The sequence below is a fragment of the Electrophorus electricus genome, chromosome 19, assembly GCF_041902795.1.
Source record: "Electrophorus electricus isolate QZ-2024a chromosome 19, ASM4190279v1, whole genome shotgun sequence".
Taxonomy (NCBI): Eukaryota; Metazoa; Chordata; class Actinopteri; order Gymnotiformes; family Gymnotidae; genus Electrophorus; species Electrophorus electricus.
Genome location: NC_137515.1, coordinates 4,222,010 through 4,249,638, shown reverse-complemented (window position 1 = coordinate 4,249,638; position 27,629 = coordinate 4,222,010). Strand labels below are relative to the sequence as shown.

Here is a 27,629-nt window from a genome sequence, read left to right as displayed (position 1 = left end):
AGCGTCACCCAGATAATAACTGTTTCTCATGATCATCTGCTGAGACAGCTCGGCAGGGCTGTTCCACTGGATTACCATGGTACTGGTCCAGAGCGTGGGAGTGTTACACAACCCTGTGTCTGCCGGAGACACACCAAACTAGGACCATGTCTCAGAAAATTGTAAACGAGCAATTTACAGTAGAAATCACAGTAAATCAGCCAGCCATAATAATAATCCCCGCCTCCCCATGTCTTTTTAATTCATAATTCTGTTGTTGGTATCATCTTTTCTAAGGTACATTCTTCAGCTGCAGTCTCTGAGTCAGTCTGGTAATAAAGGAACTCTGGAAAACAAAGAATAGGATGCCGCACCTGTTCCTATTCACAACCTGTCATGCATGCACACATAAAAATATCCCCAAAAATGGACACGCACATGTCAGATACAATCTGGGGTCTTGTGCTCTAGGTAAGGGAGAGTCCCTTAATGACTTGTGCACTGGCAACAAAGCCTCCTTGAAAACACGAGGAAGCTCATGGGCTTTACAGCGGCGTGCTCCGGGTGGAGTGCCAGGGGCTTGTCATTATCAAAGTCCTCCGACCCCATTTTCGACCTGGAAGTAAAATCCTCATGGAGGGCCTCCTTAACCTCCTTAACCTCCATTGAAGGATCGACAGAGTTGTCAGACTCCACGTCTGACTTGAGTCATAGTCCTCGTAGCCATCTGTAGTCCAGGGAAGGCAGGTAGGATGCCGCAGAGTCCAACACTGGACCACTAGTGCCCCCCCCCCAAATTTCCCAGGGAAGCTCTACCTCTCTGCACTGGCAGGAAGTGTGCCCACCAGGATGAAGGGTTCCTCCACACGGGTTGGGTTGGTGTGGCTATGTCACTTTTTTTGCTTTTAATTTGGCTCCCTCTGTGGTCGGGGTTTCTGTGACGTTGGGAGGTGAGGCAGGATGCAGAAATGAGCAGTCAGACAGACGTTTAATTTGAGATGTAAAAGAACAGAAACCAAAACACGAACAACAAAATTAAGTCAGAACAAGACAAAACATGACAGGCAATAGAACACAGGGCATCTGAAGAGGAGTATGCACATGGTTAAACACCGACAGAGAATGACTAACACACAAGGACTTCAATATACCGTGGTGTGAAAAAGTGTTTGCCCCTTTCCTGATATCTTATTTTTTGCATGTTTGTCACACTTAAATGTTTCAGATCCTCAAACAAATTTAAATATTAAACATAACAAGTAAACACAAAATGCAGTTTTTAAATGAAGGTTTTTATTATTAAGGAAAAAAGAAAATCCAAACCTACATGGCCCTGTGTGAAAAAGTGATTGCCCCCTAAACCTAAAAACTGGTTGGGCCACCCTTAGCAGCAACAACTGCAATCAAGCGTTTGCGATAACTGGCAATGAGTCTTTTACAGTGCTGTGGAGGAATTTTGGCCCATTCATCTGTGCAGAACTGTTGTAATTCGGCTATACTGGAGGGCTTTTGAGCATGAACTGCCTTTTTAAGGTCATGCCACACAATCTCAATCGGATTCAGGTCAGGACTTTGACTAGGCCACTCCAAAGTCTTAATTTTGTTTTTCTTAAGCCATTCAGAGGTGGACTTGCTGGTGTGTTTTGAACCATTGTCCTGCTGCAGAAACCAAGTGCGCTTCAGCTTGAGGTCACGAACAGATGGCCAGACATTCTCCTTCAGGATTTTTTTGGTAGACAGCAGAATTCATGGTTCCATTTACGACAGCAAGTCTTCCAGGTCCTGAAGCAGCAAAACAGCCCCAGACCATCACACGACCACCACCATATTTTATTGTTGTTATGATGTTCCTTTTCTGAAATACTGTGTTACTTTTACTGTGTTCCAGATGTAATGGAACATACACCTTCCAAAAAGTTAAACTTTTGTCTCGTAAGTCCACTGAGTATTTTCCCAAAAGTCTTGGGGATCATCAAGCTGTTTTCTGGCAAAACTGAGATGAGCCTTTATGTTCTTTTTGCTCAGTAGTGGTTTTTGTCTTGGAACTCTGCCATGCAGGCCATTTTTGCCCAGTTTCTTTCTTATGGTGGAGTCATGAACACTGTGACGTGACACACAGAATTCTCAGCACTGGTCTACACCACTGAAGCCCAAAAGAGCCGTGTTTGAGTGTGAAGTCTATGTGTGTATCATGTCTGCCCCCAAGTGGCAGAAAAATGTGGCTCAGGGATTTAATATGAAACAAAAATCAGATGGACCCACCCTAAATAGCAATGGAGAAGGTAAACATGAGTCAAAATCTCCATTTTTGGCTGTGGCAATTTTCTCTTCTCATCACGTATGAAAATGGTCCTGTATTTAATATTGTGTTCCCAGCTGAAACTTGTCAGCTTTATAGGCTGCAGTGCAGCCTTGTGGAGAATACAGCTTGACTACACGTTCCAACCATCACAGCAAAATCAGACACACTTATCACTGTGTCCACCAGATGTTCGGAAGGGTGCTGTCCAAGGTGCTGACTTTCCCACTCTGAAGGAGTTTCAAGTATGTCAAGTTTCAAGTTTCAAGTTTGGTTTATTTGTCACATATATAGTCATACACAGTATAACTCGCAGTGAAATGGTTTGAGAGTGCTCTGTCCAAACTGAGGAGAAAAAACGGGTGTATAGGGAAATATATATCTATATATATATATACAAAATATATTAACAATGTATGTACAATGTATGTATAGTATGTTTATATACACAATGTACAATGTATATATGGATATGTATAAGTGTATGTACACAATGTACAGTTCCAGCTTATAATTGAATATTTACAGTTACATGGCTGTGGTAGTGGTCCCCACAGTTTATCAGTTTCCCTGATTCAGGGCCCGAATGGCCTGTGGGAAGAAGCTCCTCTTCAGTCTCTCTGTCTTGGTCATCAGGGAGCAAATGCGCTTTCCTGACCTCAACAGAGAGAAGAGCCTGTTGTTGGGATGGGTGGGGTCCTTCACAGTCCTCCTGGCCTTGGTCTGGCACCGCTTGTAATAGACGCTCTGCAGGTCAGGAAGTTCCGTATAAGGGTTGCGCTCTGCTGAACGCACCACCCTTTGGAGTGCTTGTCTGTCCTGCTTGGTGCTGTTCCCAAACAGACTGTGATGTTCCCCGTGAGGATGCTCTTGATAGTGCAGGTGTAGAGGTTCCGCAATACCTTGGAGGGCAGTCTGAAGTCTCTTAGGCGTCTGAGGTGGTAAAGACGCTGACGAGCTTTCTTTGCCAGGGAGTTGGTGTGGCGGGACCAGGACAGGTCCTGCGAGATGTGAACACCAAGATACCTGAAACTATCTACTCTCTCCACCGTGGTTCCACTGATCCTCACAGGTTGGTAGTGCCGCTCCTGCTTCTTGCTGCAATCCACGATCAGCTCCTTTGTCTTGCTGACGTTTAGGAGGAGATTATTTTCCTGGCACCAGTTTTCCAGGTGTTTAATCTCCTCCAGGTAGGCCCTCTCATTGTTGTCCGAGATCAGGCCTATGACGACGGTATCATCAGCAAACTTGACAATGATGGTGGAGCCGGAAGTGGCTGTGCAGTCGTAGGTGTACAGTGAGTAGAGCAGGGGGCTTAGGACACAACCCTGAGGAGCTCCAGTGCTGAGGGTGAGGGTGGATGAGACACAGATGCCCACCCGTACTGATTGTGGTATGTCTGTTAGGAAGTTGGAGATCCAGTCACAAAGGGATGTATGCAGTCCTAGATCCTCCAACTTAGTAGTGAGTAGGGAGGGGATGATGGTGTTAAATGCTTAACTGTAGTCCACAAACAGCATTTTAACATAATTACCCCTCCCTTTGTTCAGGTTTGTCAGTGTGGTGTGGAGCAGATGTGCAAATGTGTCTGGGAGGCACAATGATGACCTCTTTCGATTACCTCATCTTCTTCTGGACAGACCGCAGCAGTGTAGGTGTGCTTTTTTTTGTGAAATGCAGGCTTGGCTGATCTGATCTGGTTCTTCTTCTTATGGCCTTCGTTCGGGTTATTAAAGAGATTTTTACCCACAAAGATTCATTAGGCTAGACACATCTCATTCACCTTCCCCTGTAGTGAAAACCCTTTGGAGAACATTCCATTTAACTGCTGTTGAAGTGTTTTGTTTTATGCTCTCCTTTATGTATAATTACCAACCAGTGCATATGTTTCACAGTAGCCATGCATCATTAGAATTATTTTTATCATTCTCATTGTCCATGTTACCTTTGCTCTCAGTCCCTGCTGGTCATGGAACTCCGATGGTGTCTGGCATAGTGAAAACCAGCCCAGTGCGGCATGGGCATCCAATCAGAGCATCTGCCTCAGATAAAGACAGTAAAAGACTGGCATTGCAAGACGGTGCTGTGAAAGAGGAACTCTGATCAGATCAACTGAAATAATTAAATGACCATAAACACATCTGGGATGGAGAAAAGGGCAGTGCTTTTTGATTGGCCCTGTCTCCTTTGTACTGGAGATGACACTTAGATGATGACAGTGAGGAGCAACATTCAAGGCTTCATTTTCAGCACAAAACTCATCAACTCATCAACAATGAGAAAATTGGACAGAATTTGGAGAAAAGTTCTTACACAATCACCTGATCTGGCCAGATTTATACTTGTGGCGGAATAACTTTACTGTGGAGCAAAAATGCAGAGACTGCAACATATGACACCACAGTCTAGTGGTTCACTCTTCATCCTGGAAGCACACAGGGTGAATCTAATTTTGGCCACTCCATATTGAGCTTCCTTTAGAGGTCACAGAGAAAAGACAAACAGTCAATAAGAGAGGATAATGGCACTGCAGTGCGGGAATTTGCTATGTGGTACCAGGGGGAAATAATGATTACCATTTACTTTTGCCCTGCATGTTTGCTTTACAATGTGCATATATTTGTGTTTGTGTGTGTGTGTGTGTGTGTGTGTGTGTGTGTGTGTGTGTGTGTGTGTGTGTGTGTTAGAAAAGAAGAAAAAGTATGCATCACACCAGTGATTACTGCCCAAAGCTAAAACCTATGAATCAATGACAGTGCATAATCACACTTTGTCCAATTAAATCACTAAAATATTTCTAATATATAGGAAAAGGCACACAGGCAGGTCACCTTGCGCCGTAAGAAGAACACTGCATTCTGTGACCAGTGGCCAAGCAGTATTTTATTTTCAAGGTAAAATCTTTGGAGAAAACGTAAGCCAACAGCTCAGATACCACTGAGGTACTACAGCTGAGGGCTGACGTCCTTGCAATTCCTGCAATCTCATTATCAAGGTTGGAGGAAGCAGATAAGCTAAGCAAAGCTAAAGGCTTTTTGGCAGCCAAGTAGCATTTTATTCTCTTAGTGAAGCTGCCTTTCAGATCTTGTGAGGTTTTCCACAGGCAATGTAAAGAAAGGTGCTCCATAGGGGGGGGTGTATGTCTTAAAGGTGGGTTAGACTCGAGTCGAGTTTCTCTTGCCCACACCAATAGCGCAATAAGGGTCAGCTAGGAGAGTGAGCTCCTCCAGCTGATCTTCAGCTGTCCAGAGCAGTCAGCTGATATACCTCATATAAAGGCTTAAAGGATCAGCAGACTAAAGGACTGCTAAGTAATCTTAGTGCAGGAACCAGTAGCTAACCAGAACATGCAATGGAACAACTAAACCGCCACATGTTAAGTCACACAGCCACAGAGAAAGACACACACATACACACACAGTCAAACAAGCTGTCAACAGAATCATCATACAGAATATTTTACAGAAGGAATCTCTGCCGACTTCCAAGGCACTTCTCGGCTTCAGGAACATCTGTATATTTCTGCCATTTGAAAAGATTTCTGTCACGGCCAGAGCCTTTGCAGGCAGGCTGAGCAGAGCCCATGACTCACAAAGCAGCAGCCACACAGCTGGCAGGGGGAACACAGTGTTAGCAGCTGCACTTAAGAAAGACAGGAGCATAGTTAAAGGGGATCTCTGTTCACTGTGGCATAAAATGACTTTCAAGATTCACATTCTCTATAGGATTAGTGATACATTTAATCAATTTCCCACTACCGCCCCCACATACACAGATACAGATACATGTGCGCATGCACACTCGCCTCCAGCCAACAACTTCCCGCTGCTCCATTTCTGTAGAATGGGTTTGAAACTTCAGCCAGGGGTGTCGCACCCATAGAACGTGATGTGGCATAGGACCCACAAACTTTTGGAAGTTTGATTTTTTTTATTCGTTTTTCATTGTGATATGCAGCTGATTTTAATGTAATTTCCTAAACATGTTGAAAAAGTTGAAAAGGATGGATCTTGTCCCCACAATAATAAATCTCAAATTAGGAATAGCATCTTTACTGTGACAATATTTCTATAGGTATATAATATTTCTAGCCAGCTATCTCCTAGAAACCCTGAGCAAATACGGCCATGATGTAAAACATGTCAGAGGACAAGGCTATGACAGCTGTGCTGCCAGTCAAGCATGTACAAGGGAGTCCAGGCTATCATAACACACAGCAGTCAGTAGAGAGTCCAGGCTATCATAACACACAGCAGTCAGTAGAGAGTCCAGACTATCATAACACACAGCAGTCAGTAGAGAGTCCAGGCTATCATAACACACAGCAGTCAGTAGAGAGTCCAGGCTATCATAACACACAGCAGTCAGTAGAGAGTCCAGGCTATCATAACACACAGCAGTCAGAAGGGGGTCCAGGCTATCATAACACACAGCAGTCAGAAGGGGGTCCAGGCTATCATAACACACAGCAGTCAGTAGAGAGTCCAGACTATCATAACACACAGCAGTCAGTAGAGAGTCCAGGCTATCATAACACACAGCAGTCAGAAGGGGGTCCAGGCTATCATAACACACAGCAGTCAGAAGGGGGTCCAGGCTATCATAACACACAGCAGTCAGTAGGGAGTCCAGGCTATCATAACACACAGCAGTCAGTAGAGAGTCCAGGCTATCATAACACACAGCAGTCAGAAGGGGGTCCAGGCTATCATAACACACAGCAGTCAGTAGAGAGTCCAGGCTATCATAACACACAGCAGTCAGAAGGGGGTCCAGGCTATCATAACACACAGAAGTCAGTAGGCATACTTTGCACATTGTTTTACACATCATTTGAACCTCCTTGGAGTTGTTCAATCTGGTGTAAGAATACACCTGTAGCTTTTTTTGGTGTTGTATAACAGCTCTTTATAAATGCCTCTTTGAAGATATGCAGAGACAGCTAGGAACAGACATCAGCAAGCCCATAACCATAATAGCCCTCAGTGACACAAAGTGGTCAGCCTGAATTGACAACCGTAAGGTGATTTTTGATGAGTTTCTTCCCTGTGTTAAAAACAAAGGGAGACACAGACAAAGGATCATTTTGATACAGATACAGCTGGCATGGCTTTGGCACTGAGCAAAGCCACCGAGTTTGAGTTTCATTCACATCTGATGTTGCATCAGCCACTGGTGCTCGATTCAAGTATGTGCAGTGTGAGGAGATGGACATTTGCACAGCTGCCACATTGCTTTATGACTGCAGAGCTGAGCTGGTGGTGATGCGATCGAAAGAATAATTTGAAGATGTGTGGAATGAGAGTGAAAGGACAGGCTCAACAATACATGTGGCATTTCAGCCAAAGATGGTCAGAAAAGTGTCAAAAAGGCTAGACACTAGGTGGGAGAACCAAACTGATTTTGCAGAGAAATATGAGACAAATGTGAACTTTTATTTTGCAACCTTGGGTCTTGCAGTACAGTGCATCTTGGATCTTGAAGACAGATTTAATGCAGAATATCTACTTCTGTTGACCTACACTCTTGGTTTGTCAAAACCTTCAGCTGACAATGTGTCACACCTGAAATCCCACTGCAGTCATTACAGAGGAGATACCAAAGCAGCACAAGTTGAGACAGAATACAAGCTGAGCCATGGAATACAAAGGAGGATAACTCTCCCAACACAGTTCATGGGCATTTTCATTTATCTGGTTGAGAAGGACATACTGACAGCCTACCCTGAGATAATTGCTCTCTAGTCGCTGGTCATAACTCTACCTGTTCCCTCCTGTAGCAAAGCAGTTTATCAGCAATGAAATGTATTAAGAACAGTCCGAGAACCACAATAATCCAGGACAGAATGTCTGACACGATGGTCATTGATGTGGAGGCTGAGAGGTGAACTTGGAAGCAGCACAGGATTTGTTTTGGAGACTCACAGACAGGTATTAGCCAGATGGCTGTTTGGTGTGAGGGTTTTCCACTCCATACTCATCTCTGTTGTATGTAGATAAAGATGTATAGCAACATCTGCTGTAAAAAAAAACTCACCTTCCTGGGTGTGTGTGTGTGTGTGTGTGTGTTGTTTTGTACATGAGTATATGTATATGTTTATATGTTCTTATTTATTTAATAAAGCACTAAATTTCTACATTCTTTCTAAATACCTTGTGTTTCCGTTTAGGCTAGGCTGTAGTCTATTTGTGCGATCTTAAAAAAGGGATGACTGATGGTCCTGAATTAATTGTCTGCATTTTAATTTATTTGTATGTTATCTGGCTAGATAGAGTACAGATACAGCAGATGCATATTCAAAATGATCCATGTACAATCAGCTTATAAACGATTCTCAATTTTCTCAAATTCTCAAATGCCTTTTCAGAAAATGCAGATTTTCAGTTTAAAACTTTCAAATAGTTCTGCACTAATGATACTAGTCTACCCCTATTCGCAGTAAAGCCACGTTTGTATTCAATTTGCAATGAGTGACAAATTCAATTAAAAGTACCTTTATGATTAACGTTACTACAACTGTTGCCCATACACACTTTAAAGGAGCAATAAGTATTTTTTTTTTTTTCCATCGACTCTTCTTCTCACAATAAACCAGCCATTATTCTGACACCTAATGGCCTGGCTGTATCAGAGAGTCCGTACTAAATCCATTTGAAACATGGCTGCCTACATGTGGGGGACCTGCTCAGTATAAGATGGTTCATTTGGGCACTATAAAACAATCTAAAGCAATCTAATTCTTCATCTCATGTGAGTTGTGCATTAATGCATGTTTTTTTTTTCTATTTTAAAGTGGTACAAACGACTGATTGCCTCTTTAAGTCCAAAGTAACAACACTTTGAAAACAGCGGGCATACAGTGTAACTGCCAGACAACGTGACTCACTGTACCTTTCACGGCATAAATCATTACTGTAAATGAGTACAAAGGCTGTGGTATTTAAATTAGACGCGTGGCGCTATGGAAATCGATGGGCTGTGTTCGCTTGTTTCTTAAAGATTTATCTAGATCTATGTATTGATTACTCAGCGTACTCAGCTATTTATTTGACTGGGTTTTAGCCACTGACCATTCGTAATATGAAATCACTTTCCGCGTCGGCAGATTTTTCTCGCGGGACAGAAAGGTTTTCTTGCAGGACTGAAAGATCTCCTACCTAAGACACCTCCTTGAAGTGAACGGCGAGAAGATCTTACTCCGCGGCGATGTCTGCCGCGATGCGCTCGAAGAAACGCATTCTGGTGAATTGTCGTCCTCCGCTTCTTCGATATTCACCTGTGGTATAATTTGCCCATTTGTTGTGCAAGCCATATTCTTCGAATGTGCGCGGAGGTTTAGGAAGCCCCCTGGCAAACCCGCAGTACAAAGTTTGTCTCGGGCTTGGCCAGATGACGTTATACTTGCGGAAACTGGGCGATTGCATTAGGAACGATATTGTGTGGTCTGCGGGGGACATGGCCTCGTGTCAGCATGAGTTCTGGTTCAAGGCACTTAAAAATACGCTTTCAGTGGTCAACGCGTCTTTTCATCTCAGCCTAAATGTCATTTCAGTGACTCGATTCATTTACCTAATGGAGCCGATATGCGTAATTACACGAAGTGCGCGAATTAAGTTAAAACGTGATGTCCCGGCCAAAACTGGCCAGAGTGATTCTTGAATGAATCCAGCAAGTATGTACTTGTACTGCACTTTAGCACTTTATGACTGCGTAGTCTATCCTGTAGTGATTCATCGGGAACCTGGTTCTTCTTGCTGAGTTAATATGAAATTAGTACGTTAATACCATTTCATTAATACCACCAGCTGCAGTAAATAATAAGCCATCTCTTGTAGTTTTAGTAGTAAGACTGACTTCATCAATCTTACCAACAATGTTCAAACCAGTTTTCTGTTTTACACTCTGGGGTCCAGAGTTATTCTTTGTAATTAATTTGTAATGAATAAGTATAGGGTGTTGTTTTGTTCTAATTACTATAGCATTACAACTTGTTTTTGTTGTTTTTCATGGGCATTCATAACACATCATAATAACATGCAAAACCACCCACATCAGTACACACTGTACACAACCCTGCCATCAGCTGTTTCCTCTCTGGCCATCCAGTAGGTACTGCAGGGATATTTGTTTCCATATCTGCTTCTCCAGGGCCATCCTTCAGATGAACCAGGCCTGCATCAGACCCTCACAACTTCAGGCTCTGTTGTGCACACACTCCTGCAAGCCACTCACATCTGTGTACTGATATACACCAGCAGCGACGAGCTGTGTGGTAGGAGAAAGCATGTAGCAATAGCATGCTGTTACTGCAACTGGAATGTTGCCATTGTGCTACTGTGCGTTGTATTATATATTGTACTTATGCTTTTTTGGCCTCACCTTGCACATGTGTATATTTATATACGTACGCATGGAGAGAGTGATATATTTGTGAAGATTCCAAGGAGCAATGTTAAAGATGTAGGCTAGAAAAAAACAAGGTAAACCCTTTCTGAAACGTTGGGCATTATACTGCAATTTTTACAAATTATATGTAACAAAACTGTCATAAGTATCATACTCAGGGATGAGATTAACTCCTTTGAGCTCTCTGTAAAAAGCATTCGTATTCTACCCATCAAAATTTATGTTTCAATAGTTTTTACGTAAATTGAGGCATTTGTCCACAAGAGGGCATGAGTGTAAAACATTTTACAGTGGCGGCCTCATGTTCAGTAGTAAATCACAGTCGAACAATGAGTGCGGGACAAAGAATCGTCTATAGGGATGAGTAAAGTTTGGATTTTTCCCATACCGGTGCTAAACCGATACTTTTAAAACGGTACCAAGACTTTTTTTTTTTTAAGAGTTTCAACGACATTAAAGAATGTACTTTTTATTTCTAAGGCAAATTTAGACTTTAAAGTGAACTATATATATATATATATATATATATATATATATATATATATATACACACATACACACACACACAACATACAGGTGTCTCCGTCGTCTGGGTCAGGTATGCTCACACTGCCTGATGATGCACTTGGCATGGGGTCACACAAGCTACCTAATACGGTGCATCTCGCTGTTTTCAAGTGTATCCCGTGTGTTGCTAGATGCTTGATAAAATTTGAAGTGTTCCTCTTTTACATGCAACTGTTTTTAAAGAGCAATAATTCATTTTTTCAAAGATTCTTACTCAAGATCCATTATACTGACACCTAGTAGCCTGAATGCATCGTATATTCTGTAATAATTGTAGTTTTACACATAGATGACTCCATATGGGGGACCACTCTATGGAGCATAGACTAGTTCATTTGAGGACTTACCAAGCAATTTGATTCTTCATCTCATATGAGCTGAACGTTATTATTATTAATTTTTTATCAACACTTTCATAAATATTGTTTGAGACTATGTGGTGGTAAAAATGACTTCTTGTACATTTAAACATGTTTTTTGCACGTACCGGGTTGGAATACCTTTTGAAATACAATCACGCTTTAGACTGTGTAGCCTTAGGCATTTTAACTGTTGCCTGTAGCATCCATTTCACAGCACCTGAGGACAGTTATTTCAGTCGAGAGCTCAGACATTTACCTAAAGGAGTACTTCGCAAAAAATCCACTTACTCCAGACGGGGTCGATCAGCTAAGACAGGAGTCCAACTAAATAGCTGATAACTGCTAACATTGCTAACAAACACCGGAAGGCAGCAACTAAAATCCTTCATGTATACATAGCGAAACTTCTCTCGACCTGCTCAAACCGCGTTTACGTCTTAATGAAGGTCTCACATACTAGTTGAAGTGTTTAATAACGCAGTATGACTCAGTCTTAAAATATATCCTCGCTATGCGCAGTGACCTTGATGCGTTTGTGGACACTGAACTTGTTTACAAAAGCTATTATCATTGCTGCTGTTTGTTAGCAACGTTATAATCTAAAGAAGCACAAGTTGGACTCCAAACATGGCCGATCGACTGCAAGTGAAAAATGTCAATTTTAATGTTATTTTTCGCTGACCTTTCCCATTAATTAATACTGAAATCAAGCACTCAACTGATATAGGAACCGGTTCCATATTGGTACTGGATTTCGATACCCAAACCTACTCGTCAAGAGTGTCGTATCATTTTTCGTAATGATATTAGCATGTAAGGTTTCGGGATCAAATTTTTTATCTAAATGCTGGGAACGAGTTTGTGCTTCTTTTAAATGCTCTTTATATTTATCCAATATTTTGCTGTTTATGTATACTAAACCCACGCACTCGCTTATTGATCTGCCCATGTGTGCAGAGGACATATGAATGACAGCGAGACTGGCCGAGGGGTGCTCCACAGAGAACAGATCACGAACAATTACCTCAGAGACAGGATTAAGGAATGCATAATGAAGATTCTTCCTTTTTTCGCCGCTCATCACGCCGTGGGACACCAGCGGCTGTGTAATATTCATCCAGTCCTCTTCTATCCATAGTTAATTTCAGCTGGAAACACTCGGTTAGGATGAATGGATGGGTGCTACTGCAGAGATAGGGCCTTTTTTTGTGCAGCCATAAATCCAAGTTGCTCAAGGGCACTTCGGCTGCCATCTGCAACACCAGCCTCATAAAAAAATTTAAAAAAAAAAAAAAAAAAGCCGGTGAACGTCACAACCACTAAGCTTGGTTCTGTTCCGAGTCCCAATTCACATGTACTTTTGCATGCAAAAATGCTTTTATAAGCATAGACAAAGGTTATCAGAGCTTATGTGGTTGAACGTGACATTCTAAAATATTAATATGCTTAATGTGTTCTTTTTAGCCTTATCACAACTTTGTCTTCACAAAAGAAAAGAAATGTAAACTATCATTATTGACTTGCCATTCAATGCTTTATTACAAACCAAAGGGTAATTAAGATATTGTACAAATATACATTTTAAATGAGTTATGATATATACATGTGGTGGGCCTGTGAGTGATTAAAGCAAGTCAGTGACGTTTGAGACGGCACGGGGAGGGGGGAGCAGATTTCTCACGCTTTCTGTATTAATTTCTTATACTGCAACCTTAAAATAGTTTAACCAAAATGCATCAAAAGTGCACAAAAACACAGATTGGAAAGTGCAAAGTTCTTGAACAGAATTATCAATCAACATCCAATAAAGTTCAATGTAACATAAAATGTAAAACTTTCCCTTGTGCACAATAACAATGTAGCCAATTTTTTTTACATAATTTCTTCATATATAATATATTACCACTGAGGCAAAACAAACTAATCTTTCCCTTTAGAAATATTTGTAACATGCAGTTCCATTGCTTCTAATGCACAGATGCACGTTCGTCATTGTTGTGTCATATGCATGGTATTTAACATGGGGATCAAATTCAGTTCGCGCTGAAGTGGCTTGTACATATTTTTAAAAAAAGTTATTAAAATAACTTGACATTTGAGCAGATGCTTATATCTGAATCACCCTGGCTGGTAGGATGTTCTCTGTCACACATGATTCCAGAAACTGATAAGAGATTTAGTGGAAATTCTTCCAAGGGAACTGACTGAGCCACAGGACAAAGGAAAACCTGGCCAATCAAAAATGGATCAAACAGTCTGAAGTGTCGTATTCAATCACCCTCACACTTAGAGTCTGATGGACAATTTCAAGGCTTTGAGGGACGTCAGACTTCAGCTCCAGACATCTGTTTTGCTTCGAGTGTTTCTGATCAAGAGCTCAAAGAACAGCTCAAACCAAGGAGGGGTACACTTGTAGAGAGCCACAGGGACACAAACATCCTTTAGGAGCTTGCAAGAGCAGTAACTCTCAATATTGGCCCCATTTCAAACTTATTTCATCCAACAAATGTGTAGGTGTGGAGTATGAAGTAACGGCTGCCTGGGTTTATTAAATCAGAGCATCTTAAAGTGGCTTCCTATAACCGGGTCTATCACACACACACACAAAAGACAAGAATGCAGATACAAAAAACTATAAAAAGTGGAACATTGACTTTCATCGTAAAATATGGTAATCCGAGTGAAGCAACCGACATAGATTCACAACAGTACAAGATCAGAGATGACCTGTGTTAAAATTACAACCCATTTAGGTCATAGTTAAGGACAGAAACACTTTAAATGGCACCAGCACTGGCTTCATATTAAAGCATCCTTCCAGACATTCTCTTGAGTTACAGAAACTGAAGAGTAACCAGGCAGGTATATGATACTATGCTATTACTACAAAAAAGCATTTCAATCTGAACATTTTTTTTTTCAGATTCATAAATAACCCATACATGATATGAGTGTATTATAAAAGAACTAATCTAATCAACAAGAAATAAGTATCATGAGTAATGAAACATAATAATTAAAGCCAATTTTCTTAGCACATGTAAAAGAACTGTTATAGTATCTCTACTGCTTTTAAGAATTTAAAAAAAAATCTTAATATGTAAAAAATAAACAAATATTAGGCAAACAAATGGTTAAAATCACTAAAATATAATTTTTTAAAAGCCAATTATATATGATCAACATATTGCTAAGAATGTTATTTCCTTCAGATTTATTATTAAAACAAGATTTGATAAGATGCATTAGGTAAAAATCCAGAACTCCCCTTAGCCCATCTAATGCAATTTTTAAGTTAATTGGGGCTTTATTTTAAAAACTAAAAAAAGTGGCTCCCCGAACTGAAATCAATTAACCCTGAAGACATACATATATTATACAGGGCACAAAATACTGACGTTCCTAACAGGGAGGTATATTCAGTCAAGACCTAAGCCTTGAAAGGGAGTAACACACTTTATCTCCAAGACTAACATGTTGTTTGTTGCGGTATAAACGGAAACATTTCTACAGGATTTCTACCATTCTTTCAGCTTGACGTTCTGGAGCGAACCGAGGCCTGTCATTGGCTTCAGGGAGTCAGGCTAAGCTGAAGCTGATTGGACAGGGTGGAAAAGGCCAGTTCTGGAGTGTAGTGGGAGCAGAGAAGCAGGTGAGTTGGAATGAGTTTCATGAATTTTTCCTCCTTAAACATCTTCGAAAAAGCTGTAGAACCGGTGTATCGCCACCGTGCAAGCTAGGCCAGGCACACGGTACGGCTCTCTGGGCACCGACACAGTCTGCTCAGTCTCGCCTCGCCACATAAAAAACAAACATGCTCGACGAGCAAAATGCTCCACTTGACCGCACAGGGCAGCGATGCTGCTGCGAACGCTCAGAGGAAAAAACCCGCAAACAAGCGGTGCGTATGAGTAGGAACGAGGAGGGCCCACGGTGCTTTACTTTACTGTGCGCATCAAATGAACAATCACTTTCTTATTTCCCACTGGTAGTGCTTCAATGACACAGCCATTAGGGAGGCTTCGGGTGAACTCTGTCTTTATTTCTTTTGATAGCGCGTGTTGTTCTGAGTTTCACTGAATCTGAATAGGATTGCCTTGGCTGACTGCAGTGTGTGTGTGTGTGTGTGTGTGTGTTTGTGTGTGTGTGTGTGTGTGTGTGTGTGTGTGTGTCTAAACAGTCTGGAAGGCCTTGGTTTGGGCGGGGATCATCACTGGGGTGGCCCCCATTCTGGCCAGGTTACCCGGGCTGAGTTTGGCTGGGCTGGGTTTGGGGCTGCTGTGGACCTCTGGGAGTCTCGGGGCTACCTGGGTGTAGGTAGGAGGGGCCAAGGGGAGGCAGGCTGGCTGGCCATTCTCCTTCTGATCTGCTGCAGGGGGTGGGCGTGGCTTGGGCCCACGGGGGACGCTGTTGTGCACCATGGACTGGGTGGAGGAGGCTCCTGAGCGGGAGCTACCAGAGCGAGAGGAGGAGAGAGAGTTGGGTTTTACCAGCTTGGCCTTAGGAGCCTCTGCATCCTCTCTGAAACAGAGTGGGGAGAGAAGGAGGGAGAGTGGATAAAAGAGAGGAAAAGTGGGAGAGAGAGAAAGAGACATTAAATAGTTGGAAGGGTTGAGGTTAAAGAAATGTTATGGCTGTTTCAATCATTTTCATTATCACGATTAGCATTCTCTTTATAGCCTTATTGATTTGGCGATACGGAACTCGGTAACTCTATGAGAAAGGCAGGGAAAGACTATGAGAGGGAGAGGGAGACATAGAGCAAGGGAAATCAAGAGAGTGTGCAAGAGATAGAAAGAGAGAGAGAGAGTGAGAGAGAGAGAGAGAGAGAGAGAGTGAGAGAGAGAATCCAGTGCTGCCATTTCACTACCAAACTATTGCACTCTGATTTTCTTGTGGGAGACTGGCTGCCAGAACACTGCAGAATCAGCACTTCCTCACATATAGCTATAAATCATCTAATATCTTTTAAGCCCCAAGGTCTGGAGCACTAAGCTGCTCCTGCAGGACAGGAGGCCAAAAGGGCTCGTGGGATGCTCATCCTCCGCCTACGCATGACCAATGCTATTCTGTCCTGCTGCGTTCCATCATCATTTCAGGACAGGCCATGGGGCCCCGAATGCTGAGAGCATGGCGCTCACCCAGGTGAGCAGCCCTGTTTGAGCCTCGTCGTTCACGCCGCCTGCATATTTGATGCACAGGGGTTCTCACAACCTGCATAATTCATCCTGACAATCACAAACAAACCTAGAGCCGAGCCTGGATGCCTCACGAGAGAAAAACGAGAGAGTCAGGAGCCATAAGCTAATTGCAAAGAAAGATGGAAAAAAGCATCGTGTGCCAAAAGGACCGCGGTCGGGCCGTAGGTTATGGGTTATTCCCTTCCAGGACAGTGTGTTGGGTATTAATCATGTGTGAGACTCACTGCACTGGCTCAGCAGCGTGCTGGGCTCACCTGATCTCATTGGGCGTCTCCTCCTCTTCATACTTCTTCTTCTCCTTCTTCCGGAAGACAAGCCACACGATTAGGATGATGAGGAAGACTCCAAACGACACGCCCACCACGGCACCAGCCACCACGCCCATTCCCCGCACATCTGGAGACGGGGCACATCAGTGACGTCAGAGATGTCTCAGTTGGTCACTCCAACAGTAACACACACACGCACACACACAGCACACTTGCATACACAGAGTGAATTTAAGCCTCAAACATATGAACCGTGTTTAAACCGATTTGGAAAGACACAGAGAACAGCCACGGGAAGAAGTGGAAATTTGTGGTACAATATGCAAACCACCCACTGCATTGCAGATGTAGTTCTTAAAGCATCTCCCAGCAATAAGAGAATGCTTCAGCAAAACACAAGAGCCTATTAATCAAACTGTTGTGGCCAGTTTTCTTCAAACAAATGAATTTATTTCTCTACATAGATATAATTTTTCTTTTTATTTCCTTAAATTAGCATTTTCTCACTGATTTTATATTTCCAAATAAATTTGTACCTTTCAGTTTGAGAAAGCTTTTGACTTTATTGGTGTGTAAATTAGAATCAAAATATGAAAATGAAGAACTAATGAATGAAGAACTAATGAATCGTTGTTCTTACACATATATGCATGTTCAAACCAACACTGTTCTCTTCAAACCAAATATGGCTATTAATTCTGCCCTCTTTTGCTTAATGAGGAAGAAAGAGAAGCATAGGGAAACCTATAGTTAGGTCTTTATCAGCACATATTTTCTGTGTAGGATCAGCAAAATCAGTTTCAGAACATTATAATAAAATCCTTAGGCCATTGTTTTCATAGAAAGGAAATCCAAGTGTCTTTGGCATGTTTGTAATTAGCAGAAATAAGACACACACAGATTCACCTACAGTGGATTTTGACCTCCACGGTGCAGCTCTCCTCCCCCACATCGTTGCTGGCTGTGCATTTATACATTCCCGCGCTCTCTCTGGTCAGGTTCCTCAGCGTCACAATCTCCGGGTTCTTCAGATCTAACCAGCCACACCATGCACATTTGCTCAGACATGGACCAGTATTTCATAACAAAACCACCAAGAATTTAGGTGCCTTTAATTTATCATTTCTATATGAAAGCTGAGAATAGAAAGTACATTAGTTCCACATAAGGAACACCTCAAGCTCGTGCTCCTAAAAGGTGCTAAAATGTGTGTGTGTGTGTGTGTGTGTGTGTGTTCAGAGGGGATGGGGGGGGTAATATAATTTAATTTCAGCATGATTGTTGTGTTAAATAGTCCCTGTTGAGTTGGAATTTACAAGCATGGAAGATAAATTGGGAGATAAACCTCCCCTTACATGTCTGAGCTCGGTACAGCATGGCTGTTCAGGGGCATGACTGGGACTTCAAACATAATTAAGCCCAGTCCTGAAGTAGCAGAGGCTGGAAAAACTTACCCAGCAGAGCCAAGGGAGGCAGTTTCCCCATGTATTTGCCCTTATCCAGGACACGCTCCCATTTATAGTGGATGGGGTCAGAACCGTCCGTAGACTTGCAGCTCATTTTCACGTCACTGCCCTCCAGTAGGCGGCCCTCCATCCAGCAGCGAGGCTTTGACGGCTTAACTGCACACAAGACCCAAATGCGCACAGTCTTTCAAGTTGTGCTTCTATCATTCAGCAATATTCATGATTGAAACAGCATGCAATTTACAGCTTAAAATAACATGGGGTCAGGTAGCCCGATAAGGTGTCCCTCAGGGCTCAGTTCTTGCGTCCCCTTCTCATAATCAAATATATATTTCTTTGTTGCACCTGTCTGCTTTTGAGCACCTGTGCAAATGGAAACTGTGCTTTGTCTCATGAGTATAACTAAGGGCTGCATGGTTTCGTAGAGGCCATTTACTATGTGACTGTGAATGACTCTCCTCTTTATCATTAACCCAGCCTTCATTACCAATCAGCAGCCCTCCCCCCTGCCTACCCACAGAACCCTCCACAAACCCTTCCATCCGCACTGGCCAGCCATTTTCTGCTGAGCGGGGAGAATGGAGAGCTGTGCTCTCCAGCATTCTCTGTAGGACGCAATTAGAGGAGTGGAGCGGGCCGGTGGGGGCCCTTCCATCTTGTCCCGCTGTCAGGACCACTTACGCTGCTCAGAGGAGGTGCCCAGTCTGGGGTATCCGCCAAAGCCATTATCTCCGTGTTGAGTAAGACAAATGCTAATGTTCGTCCCCACCCAAATCGAAAGTGTCGTCGTAACGCTGCGGGCAATTTGTACAAATGTATGCGTCAATTTATGGGTTGGGGGGGGGGGGGAGGCGACTTAAAACATCTTTATAGAGGATGGGGAATGGGGCAGGGTGGTGGGTGGGGGTACAACATTATGCTGCAGGACCAACGACAGGAGTCAGCAGTACTCCCTTCACTCTGCACCTCAGAACACATCCTGCTGACGTTTATGATGTTGCTCAAAATCCTTTGTGTTAGCTGTTCTACCTCTTTGGATGTGCGAAACTGTAACTCATGTAACTAGAATGTGATGCGTGTTACCATCATGATGTTTCATCATCCCATATCTATTGTTCGTCAATCCATCCCAGCCAGCCAAAAGCTGGGTGACATTCCCCTGCCACATGCAGCACATATAGCACCAAAATGCCAAGAGACAATATCCCCGTGCTATTCCTGGCCTGGCAACTGGGTGAAATAAGCATCTGTCATGTCCTTCTCAGTCCAGGGGGCCCAGGAGAGGACTTTGTTGAAGCTAGCGAACATGGGGGCGGAGGCTATAAACTCACCCAGCACTATGAGGTTGACCGTGTTCCAGTGGTACTTGCCCCCATTCTTGACCTTGCAGCTGTACTCCCCTGAGTCGCCAAGTGAGAGGTCGCTGATCATCAGTGAAGCATCCCCCTTTAGGTAGTCGCCAGCCAAAGAGAGCCGGGATGGCTCACCCTCGTTGGGGTCGTAGATTCGCCCCGCAAAGTATGTGATCACCTGGTGGGAGAGGAGGAACGTCAGCGAAGCTTAGTTGGCGTGGAAGCCCCGTCTGGCAGGCTGGAGAACCACAAGCTCCCTCAGGCTGGAATATGGCATGTGCTGGGCTGAGCAGTGCTCACAGTGGCTGGGAGCGGACAAGGGCAGGGGGCAAGCATGGGACACCTGGAAGGCCGGCAGTGAGTGCGGGATAAAAACTCATGCCATGATGAATCACTGGTCCATGTGATGGTTCGTGCTGTTATACTACTTCCCAAAATAGCACAAAATAAAGAACTTTAACACACGCACACATACATACATACATACATACATACATACATATATATATATATATATATATATATATATATATATATATATATATATATATATATATATATATATATATATATTCTGAACACATGGGATGTCTGTAAATTGACACTTTGAATAGTACAGAAAGCAGAGCAAAACATGGCAGGAGTCTTATTAGCTGGCGGTAGAGTACTGGACTTTTTCCATCTGGTGAAGTGTGTCAGGTAGGCCCTCAGGGACCAACTGTGGCACAAACCAGATCCAAAAGAAAACATTTGCACACTTGCCAATTCCACATCATAAAATCATAAAACATAACTGGATCGGCCAATGTAGGAAAAAAAACATCACCAATGTAAGCAACAAAACAGATAATGGCAGATGGATTTTCGTATCTGAAAACACCATTCATGGATGTCTTTCCATCCATGAATGGTGTTTTCAGATACGAAAATCCATCTGGGAGGGGTCAGATGGGAGGTGTCATTATGTTCATAATCTCATGCCTGCTCTCATGTGTTCTAGGGGAGGGGGCATGCCGCTGTGACGGAATGAGAGAGATGGAGGGGAGCGTGATCTCACCACTTTCTGTTTGGTGTTTGGTTTGACTAGCAGCCACTCGATGTCCAGCAGAGACGTGTCTGCCTGCCAGAGCTGGTGGTGGCAGGGCAATGTGGCGTTGTCACCTACCACTCGCTTCATCTCTGTTTGCCCACTCACACGCAAAACACCCAACACTGCTGAGAGGGAGAGGGAAAGAGGGATGGAGGGAGAGGGAAAGACGGATGGAGGGAGAGGGAAAGACGGATGGAGGGAGAGGGAAAGCAAATGGGAGAGAGACTTTGACTTTCAACATGTGTGTCATGCAGTGACCCATCACCTTGTAGCGACCACCACTCCTTAACATAACACAGAGGCTTGCCAGTCATATATTCGCATGTAGTTCAACAGTTTATATATCATTGACCAATTTGAAATAAGATAATTTCACTCCCAGGTATGCAGAGATCAAACATGCGAGCATTTCAGTGACCAGATACGAAATTCTGCAAATGACGCCTGAACACCATGGACCCAAAATGAACAAAAACAGCTTACATTTTTATGCCCAGTTTCATACACAGCCTGTACATACATCCAAACACAGAACTCAAGCATGAGCATTTCACAGTCTGTGGACTAGAGCAGAACAACCCCCACTCCCACCCCTGGGTCACAGTGACATATATGTTTGTCGTAATAGCCCCATGAATTACTCTACACTGCAAATCTCCAGTCCTATTTTAGAGAGAGAGAAAGAGTGAAAGAGAGAGAGAACAAAAATGGGATGAGAGAGTGGCAGGATGTCCCAGTGCCCTGGGACAATAAGTCGGGGCATGAGAGGGACGGAACGACTAAAGGGCTTTGGCTGGACTTAACGTCGGATGCTAGTCCGTATTAGAGACGGGTGTCTCAGGGATTTGCAATGGCTTTGGTTTCGGTAAAGCCCTGATACTTTGCCACAGTCTGGAGTTCAAAGGCTCGTATCTGGCCTCGTGTTAACGCTCTGATCATCAGGAAATGGAAGCAGGCGTTTGCAGGTTGAGCAACACGAGTTGGGTTCGGAAGTGAACCTAACCAGAGCCACACACACCTATCCAGCTCTTCCACATATAATTCTACCACTTCAACAGACAGGGTTCCCCAAGTGGCTCCAATCTTCCTCCATTCAACAGTAAATCACTTTGATACCACAAGATAATAAGTACACTACTGAAGTGCTGGTAAAAAAAAAAAAAGTATTCTTATAATCCAGTTCAGCATATACCTATAGCTGTTCTGTTTATTGCACAAATGAGGCACCTGGGTCAGGCTACTCACAATCCCACAACCGCTTGTGTTGTGACCCTTCAAATCATGTATATAACCCTAATTTCTGGTAAAGGTGACCTTGTATGTTGGTGCACATGAGCTATTTAAAGCTTCTTCAACCCTTAGCCAATACCAGCTTTAATTTCACAGCAGTCATGATGTACCATGGTCTGGACAGTTGTATGCAACTGGAGGTAGCTGGCAAAAAGAGAATAGGATAATTGCTAATATTGCTCAATCAAGGCCTAATTAAATTAACCTGAGTGATGTTCAAAAGCTGTCTGGTGACATGCAGACAACACTGGGACTCTAGAGAAGTAACAGCTCTGCTTCTAAGGTGTGTGTGTATGTGTGTCTGTGTGTGTGTGTGTGTGTTGCTGTGTGGTCAATAGCCAGCAAATGCTACTGGTCAGCCCAGAGGTCCTGTTGACCACCCAGTTTTCTCCCAGGTCTCCATGGATGCTGTGAAGTTTTAGTGAAGACTTAGTGAAGTTTTCTTTAAGCCTTCTTGATCACTATTCACTTAGTAAGCTTAAAGCTGATAATAGTAGACCAAATCTTACAGCTAAATGCAGACAGCTCACATGGCTAATAAGGGCTTCAGAGCTTAAAAATATGTGTGTGCAAGTGCTGGGCCAATCATGTGGTGTTATAGCAGGACGGTTAGCAAATCCCCCTCAGAAATATGCTTATTTGTGCTTCCCAAATGGTCATTCACATGACATGACTTTCAGTAACAAGCAAATATAAGCTGTGTCCCCCTCACTGGATATGCAAATGTCTATTAAGCGCTTATCTAAGCTAAGTGGGTTAAGTGTAGGCTGGCTGATCTAAATGAGATCAAGCCTATTCAGGTGGAGTCTGCTGGGGGCAGTGATGATATAGGGCACGTTAGAATTAATTAGTGTGAGGAATCATTCTTTAAAGACTAAACATAAAATAAAATCTATTCCTGCCTTCATTGTCCTACGGCAGAAGTTCAATGGCTATCTTCTGTCACACATAACAGAGAAGGAGAAGGGGAATTTGTTGCCTTACTGTGAAGAGTAGGGAAAGTGTACCAGACCAGGACAAGTCAGGGAAGCTTTAAAGTGGATGGTTCTGATCTGACATTGACATAATGTAGACAAGATGTAGACAAGATGATGTCTACATGCTGTCTTTCTGTCCCTGTTGTGTCTTTCATTCTATCGTCCATTCTTCTATCTCAGTGTCATCTCTCTCTCTCTCTCTCTCTCTCTCTCTCTCTCTCTCTCTCTCTCTCTCTCTCTCTCTCTCTCTCTGGCTCTCTCTCTCTACCCCCTCTAAGACAGTGATCAACTACAGCCTGTGATCCTCTGTCTCCATTCAAAGCAGACTTCCCCAGAGTGCACTGGATGGAGAAAAGAAAAGTGTGTTTGTGTGTGTGTGTGTGTGTGTGTGTGAGAGAGTGTGTGTGTGTGTGTGTGTGTGTGTGCACGAGAGTGTGTGTGTGTGTGTGTGTTCGTGTGTGCGTGTGTGTGTATGCACACACTTACATGCTCATTAACAAGCGGAAGCACGCGTGTCTGAAAGCTTATGGAGGAGCGCAGTTCTATGAGCAGGCCCTAGGGGGAGGTGTACTCTAGTAAATTGTCTTCCGCACACATCCGCAGTCTTATTATAGTACAGATACTGGGAGCCATCAGGTCTGTATCCTTCAAGCTGTCTGAAGTCCCAATTCATATCCTTGTCAGTATACTGCATGGGCATAGAGATCTTCCTACCAGGAAGGGTGCTGATCAAGGCCAGTGCCACTACACTGTACAGCCAACAAAAGGCTGGAAAAACGCAGGCTGTGCTCCTTTCAACTGTGATCTAATATTCCTGTTGGCCTCCTGTAGTCTTCTGTGAAGTTTTGCTACAGCCTCTGTGATGGGGAGAATGGAGTGCACTACCTCTCCAGTGAGAAAATCAGGTCGAGGCAGCAAGGTCTGAAGCAAGAAGTTCTTTGTTTTACTTTACTTTGTTTAGTTTTCATGCTGTTGAGCAGGTTTGGATGCCTTAACACACAGGAAACAAGCAAGTGAGTGTGCGAGTGTGTGTGTGTGTGTGTGTGTGTGTGTGTGTACTTGGAGCTTCAGATGATGACTGAGCTGAAAACACATTCTCATGAGCTATATCTACATAGTGCAGCCACCTCATGAGAACATTTAAATCACCCACATCCACCAGCGTGAGCGCCACCCATAAAATATAGCACTTATTACACTCTTTAGAGCATAGTATCACAAATCAATTACAGACACCTCCTGCGAATGTGGCCCTGTGGTTGCCGTAGCAATGGCTGCGGAGCTGGGCTGCATGGTGCTCCTCTGCATAGCATCAGATGGAGAAACACATCACCGGAGCCTGAATGGGGCTTTAAAGCACATTCCATTTCATGAGGTTACATATTGAAAGGTTGCCAAATAAAGGATTAGCTGCTGGAGAAAGAAATTTAAAAAACACCCCAAAGGTTTCCGACTAGAAGTAGAAAATAATTTCAAAGGCAATCAAGGAAACAAATAAGGAGGTTACGTGATTTGCAACCCTTTCCTTTAGTAACACAAAATATGTAAACCACATACCCTATTTATTCTAAGTGAAAACATTCTACATGAATTCCAAGTGTCACAGTCAGACAAAACTACAACCAACACTTCTGACAGTGAAGGGGGCCTTGGACAAACCAGCAGGACTTTATTTATTTATTAATATAATTATTGTTTTATTCAATTATTTATTGATATAAACAATTCCTCCACTGTGTTGAATAATAGCCAAAGCAATGACAATTAGGCTTCTTGCCTTTTCTTGATCAAATATTCCACACAATGTCTCGTTTGCATCCAGCCTGCTGAGGTGACGTTATGAATATTTCCGCCTCCATTAAAATCAAAGCCTTCATCTTGAGCCTCATCAGGCTGAGGGCGCCGCTTTGAAGGGAGGACAAGTCCCCTAGCCCTTCCCTGCCACTGAGGAGACCCCCCCCCCCCCCAGCACACGCGGCAACCTCTGACACGAGTGCCGACCTGATGGGTCGGTTCTCTAGGAAGGCCTCTGAGCAGCTGTCTTGGCAAAGACAGAAAAATAAGGGCAGAGTGATAGCATAAAGATTCACTGACAACTGACTCAATCTCCGCCTCTTTGGTTCTCCCCCAAGTCTGCTGAAAGGCGATGATGAATTCCTGACCACTTGTTAAACGTGCGATAATATCTGCTGAAGGAAAAGAGATGCGAAAAATCCATATTCCTCTTTCTCTTGCTACAGCCCCTCCAGAACCTGATGAACTCTCGGACTGCGCCTCGTTCGAATTTCGGCTGACGGCGGCAGGGTCTGCGACGGCTCCGTTGTCCCGAGCAGATGATCAAACGCTTCAGTGGTGTCAGAGAATGCTGAGGACTGCACGACCGTGGGAATGATATGAGGCGCTGTCGATATGAACTGCCATTTAAACAGACCGTACACCTCTGTCAGGGCAGAGCAGGATGGTGCTGCCTTCTGCGATCTGCCACGCAGCGGTGACGGATGGTCTCCGATCTTCGGCGGAGCCGCTCCAGTTTGGAGATAACGGCTTCCGGCTGCGACTGGTTTTTTAAACAGTGGCTAGATGCGGCACTTCCCCAGTTGTGTGTAATGGGCTCCGTCCAAACCCTGACAGCCAGGGATCCAGGGCTCCGAGTGCAGGACCAGCAGCTCACCCACTCAGGGCCACCCCCCAGGCATCCCCCCAGCGGGATGGCACGTGCCCCAGAGAGACCTCCATCTCTCTGGGCACCTCCAAAGGGCAGAGTCAAGATCCCATCTTCGGCTGATTGGATCCCAGTGCCTGCGCCAAGTCTGAATACACAGCCTGCAGTATATGCACACACACCCACACACACATATAAGTCGTGCACACACAGATGCGTACACACTCTGTGCTGTCTAGCTGTATTATTTTAATGAGGGTGAAACTGTGTGTGTGTGTGTGTGGGGGGGGGGGGTTGGGAAATACTGCAGTCCCCCCAGAGCAAAGCCCAGTGGAGTTCCAGTCTCGCACACAAAACCAGTTCAGTGCCAGAAAAAACAGTCACAGAGTGCTGCAATATTGACACAAACCGAGTGAGAGGCTGCACATCTTCTCCAAGGGCTGCTTAAAAAAGGCAACCCGCAAATGAACAGTGTAAATATGTACACTAACTTGACAGAACAGTTCGGCATCTGTCCAGTAATGACCCTGGAGCGTTCGCTTCATTTGGTGAGACATAACAAAGAAAAATTAATCAGAGGAGGTGCGTACCACTGGGTGACGAAACATGGCAACCAGCGGCGAGCCTGACAGAGGATCAAATTGCCGGTGAGAGCCTGTTCTGCTTCCTTTACTCAGATTTTTTTTTAAGATCCTTTGTAAATTGATGGTATATGTCAGAGAGGTACTATATAAATTAACTAATGATGATGATTGACAATGATGATGAAGCTTTTCATTAGGAAACACAGCACTTCAGCCTAGAAGAATCTTTTCAGCTCCACTCTACAAAAAAACACCATGGTTTGTTGCTGTTACGCCTCTGTTATATTACAGCTCCTGTCAACTCTGTACAAAAGCAGAACTAAGGTTTCATTTATAGAACCAGATCTGCAGAAGCCTAACAGCATGTTTCTAATGTCGCACACACCAACAAAACATGGAATTCCCATAAAATTGATTTCTCGAGAACTTTCCCCTTTCTGTAAGAGGCAAGAAAAAAAAAACAAACACTTCATAATCAATAATGATGCTCTTTCCCTACAATTGCAATCAATGGTGGAACATTTCTATCAATCGTTGACATAAACATTACCACAGAGCGCATGGGTAAACCAAACGTCAGGCCTTTGTCTCCAGCCGTGTACCACGCGATCGCATCCCTCAGGCCTGTGCTTCAGTACTGACCCCTGTAAATCAATACACAATACACTTTTGCTACAGACAAGTCCATTTTGCTGCAATTTGCAACTTTTATGCCCATTAGGTGAAAAATATAGCTGAGTGCGGTGGAGGGCGGAAGAGAGGAAATGCATCTTTGTCTTCCTGAATCCAGTGCTGACTGCTCCACAATACAGGCTGGCATATGCAAAACCCGAATTGCTGTAAACCTCATATCCTTGTTTGCTTCCTTTTCATGAAATGAAATTGAATAGCCTGAAGGTTAAAAACTTGGCCCTGTTTGTTTTGGGGATTTTTCTGTTTTGTTTGGGGGGGGGGGGTTACTTGTGGTGTGGAGGAAAATACAAATATGAATGAATTCCAAAATATATTGGAGTGTAACATGATTAACTGAAATAGAAGCCTTTGAGTCTACACTGGTTTGGGCTATAAAGTCTAATGGTACATACTGTTAGAAAGTGCGGTTTGGACCGTTCATTGGAACCAGAT

General features: G+C 43.6%; 2 protein-coding genes across 3 annotated transcripts in view; both read right to left on the bottom strand.

Annotated features, from left to right (window-relative positions):
- The window catches only part of gramd1ba (GRAM domain containing 1Ba), a 64,708-nt gene extending 55,097 nt beyond the window's left edge, over nucleotides 1-9,611 (bottom strand). Inside the window, exon 1 of the mRNA XM_081701904.1 lies at nucleotides 9,436-9,611. Within this exon, the coding sequence (XP_081558030.1) occupies nucleotides 9,436-9,590 (155 nt within the window). The 5' untranslated portion in view covers nucleotides 9,591-9,611. The remainder of the gene's footprint in view (nucleotides 1-9,435) is intronic.
- Nucleotides 9,612-13,125: 3,514 nt separating this feature from the next.
- Nucleotides 13,126-27,629, bottom strand: part of clmpa (CXADR like membrane protein a) — a 34,862-nt gene continuing 20,358 nt past the window's right edge. The window contains exons 2-7 of one of the 2 annotated variants that reach the window (XM_027015416.3): nucleotides 20,959-21,116; nucleotides 19,881-20,079; nucleotides 18,538-18,705; nucleotides 17,994-18,116; nucleotides 17,069-17,210; nucleotides 13,126-16,134 (exon numbers count right to left, since the gene is read on the bottom strand). In XM_027015416.3, the coding sequence (XP_026871217.1) occupies nucleotides 15,786-16,134; nucleotides 17,069-17,210; nucleotides 17,994-18,116; nucleotides 18,538-18,705; nucleotides 19,881-20,079; nucleotides 20,959-21,116 (1,139 nt within the window). In that variant the 3' untranslated portion in view covers nucleotides 13,126-15,785. The remainder of the gene's footprint in view (nucleotides 16,135-17,068; nucleotides 17,211-17,993; nucleotides 18,117-18,537; nucleotides 18,706-19,880; nucleotides 20,080-20,958; nucleotides 21,117-27,629) is intronic. The other variant, XM_027015417.3, reaches the window with a different exon arrangement.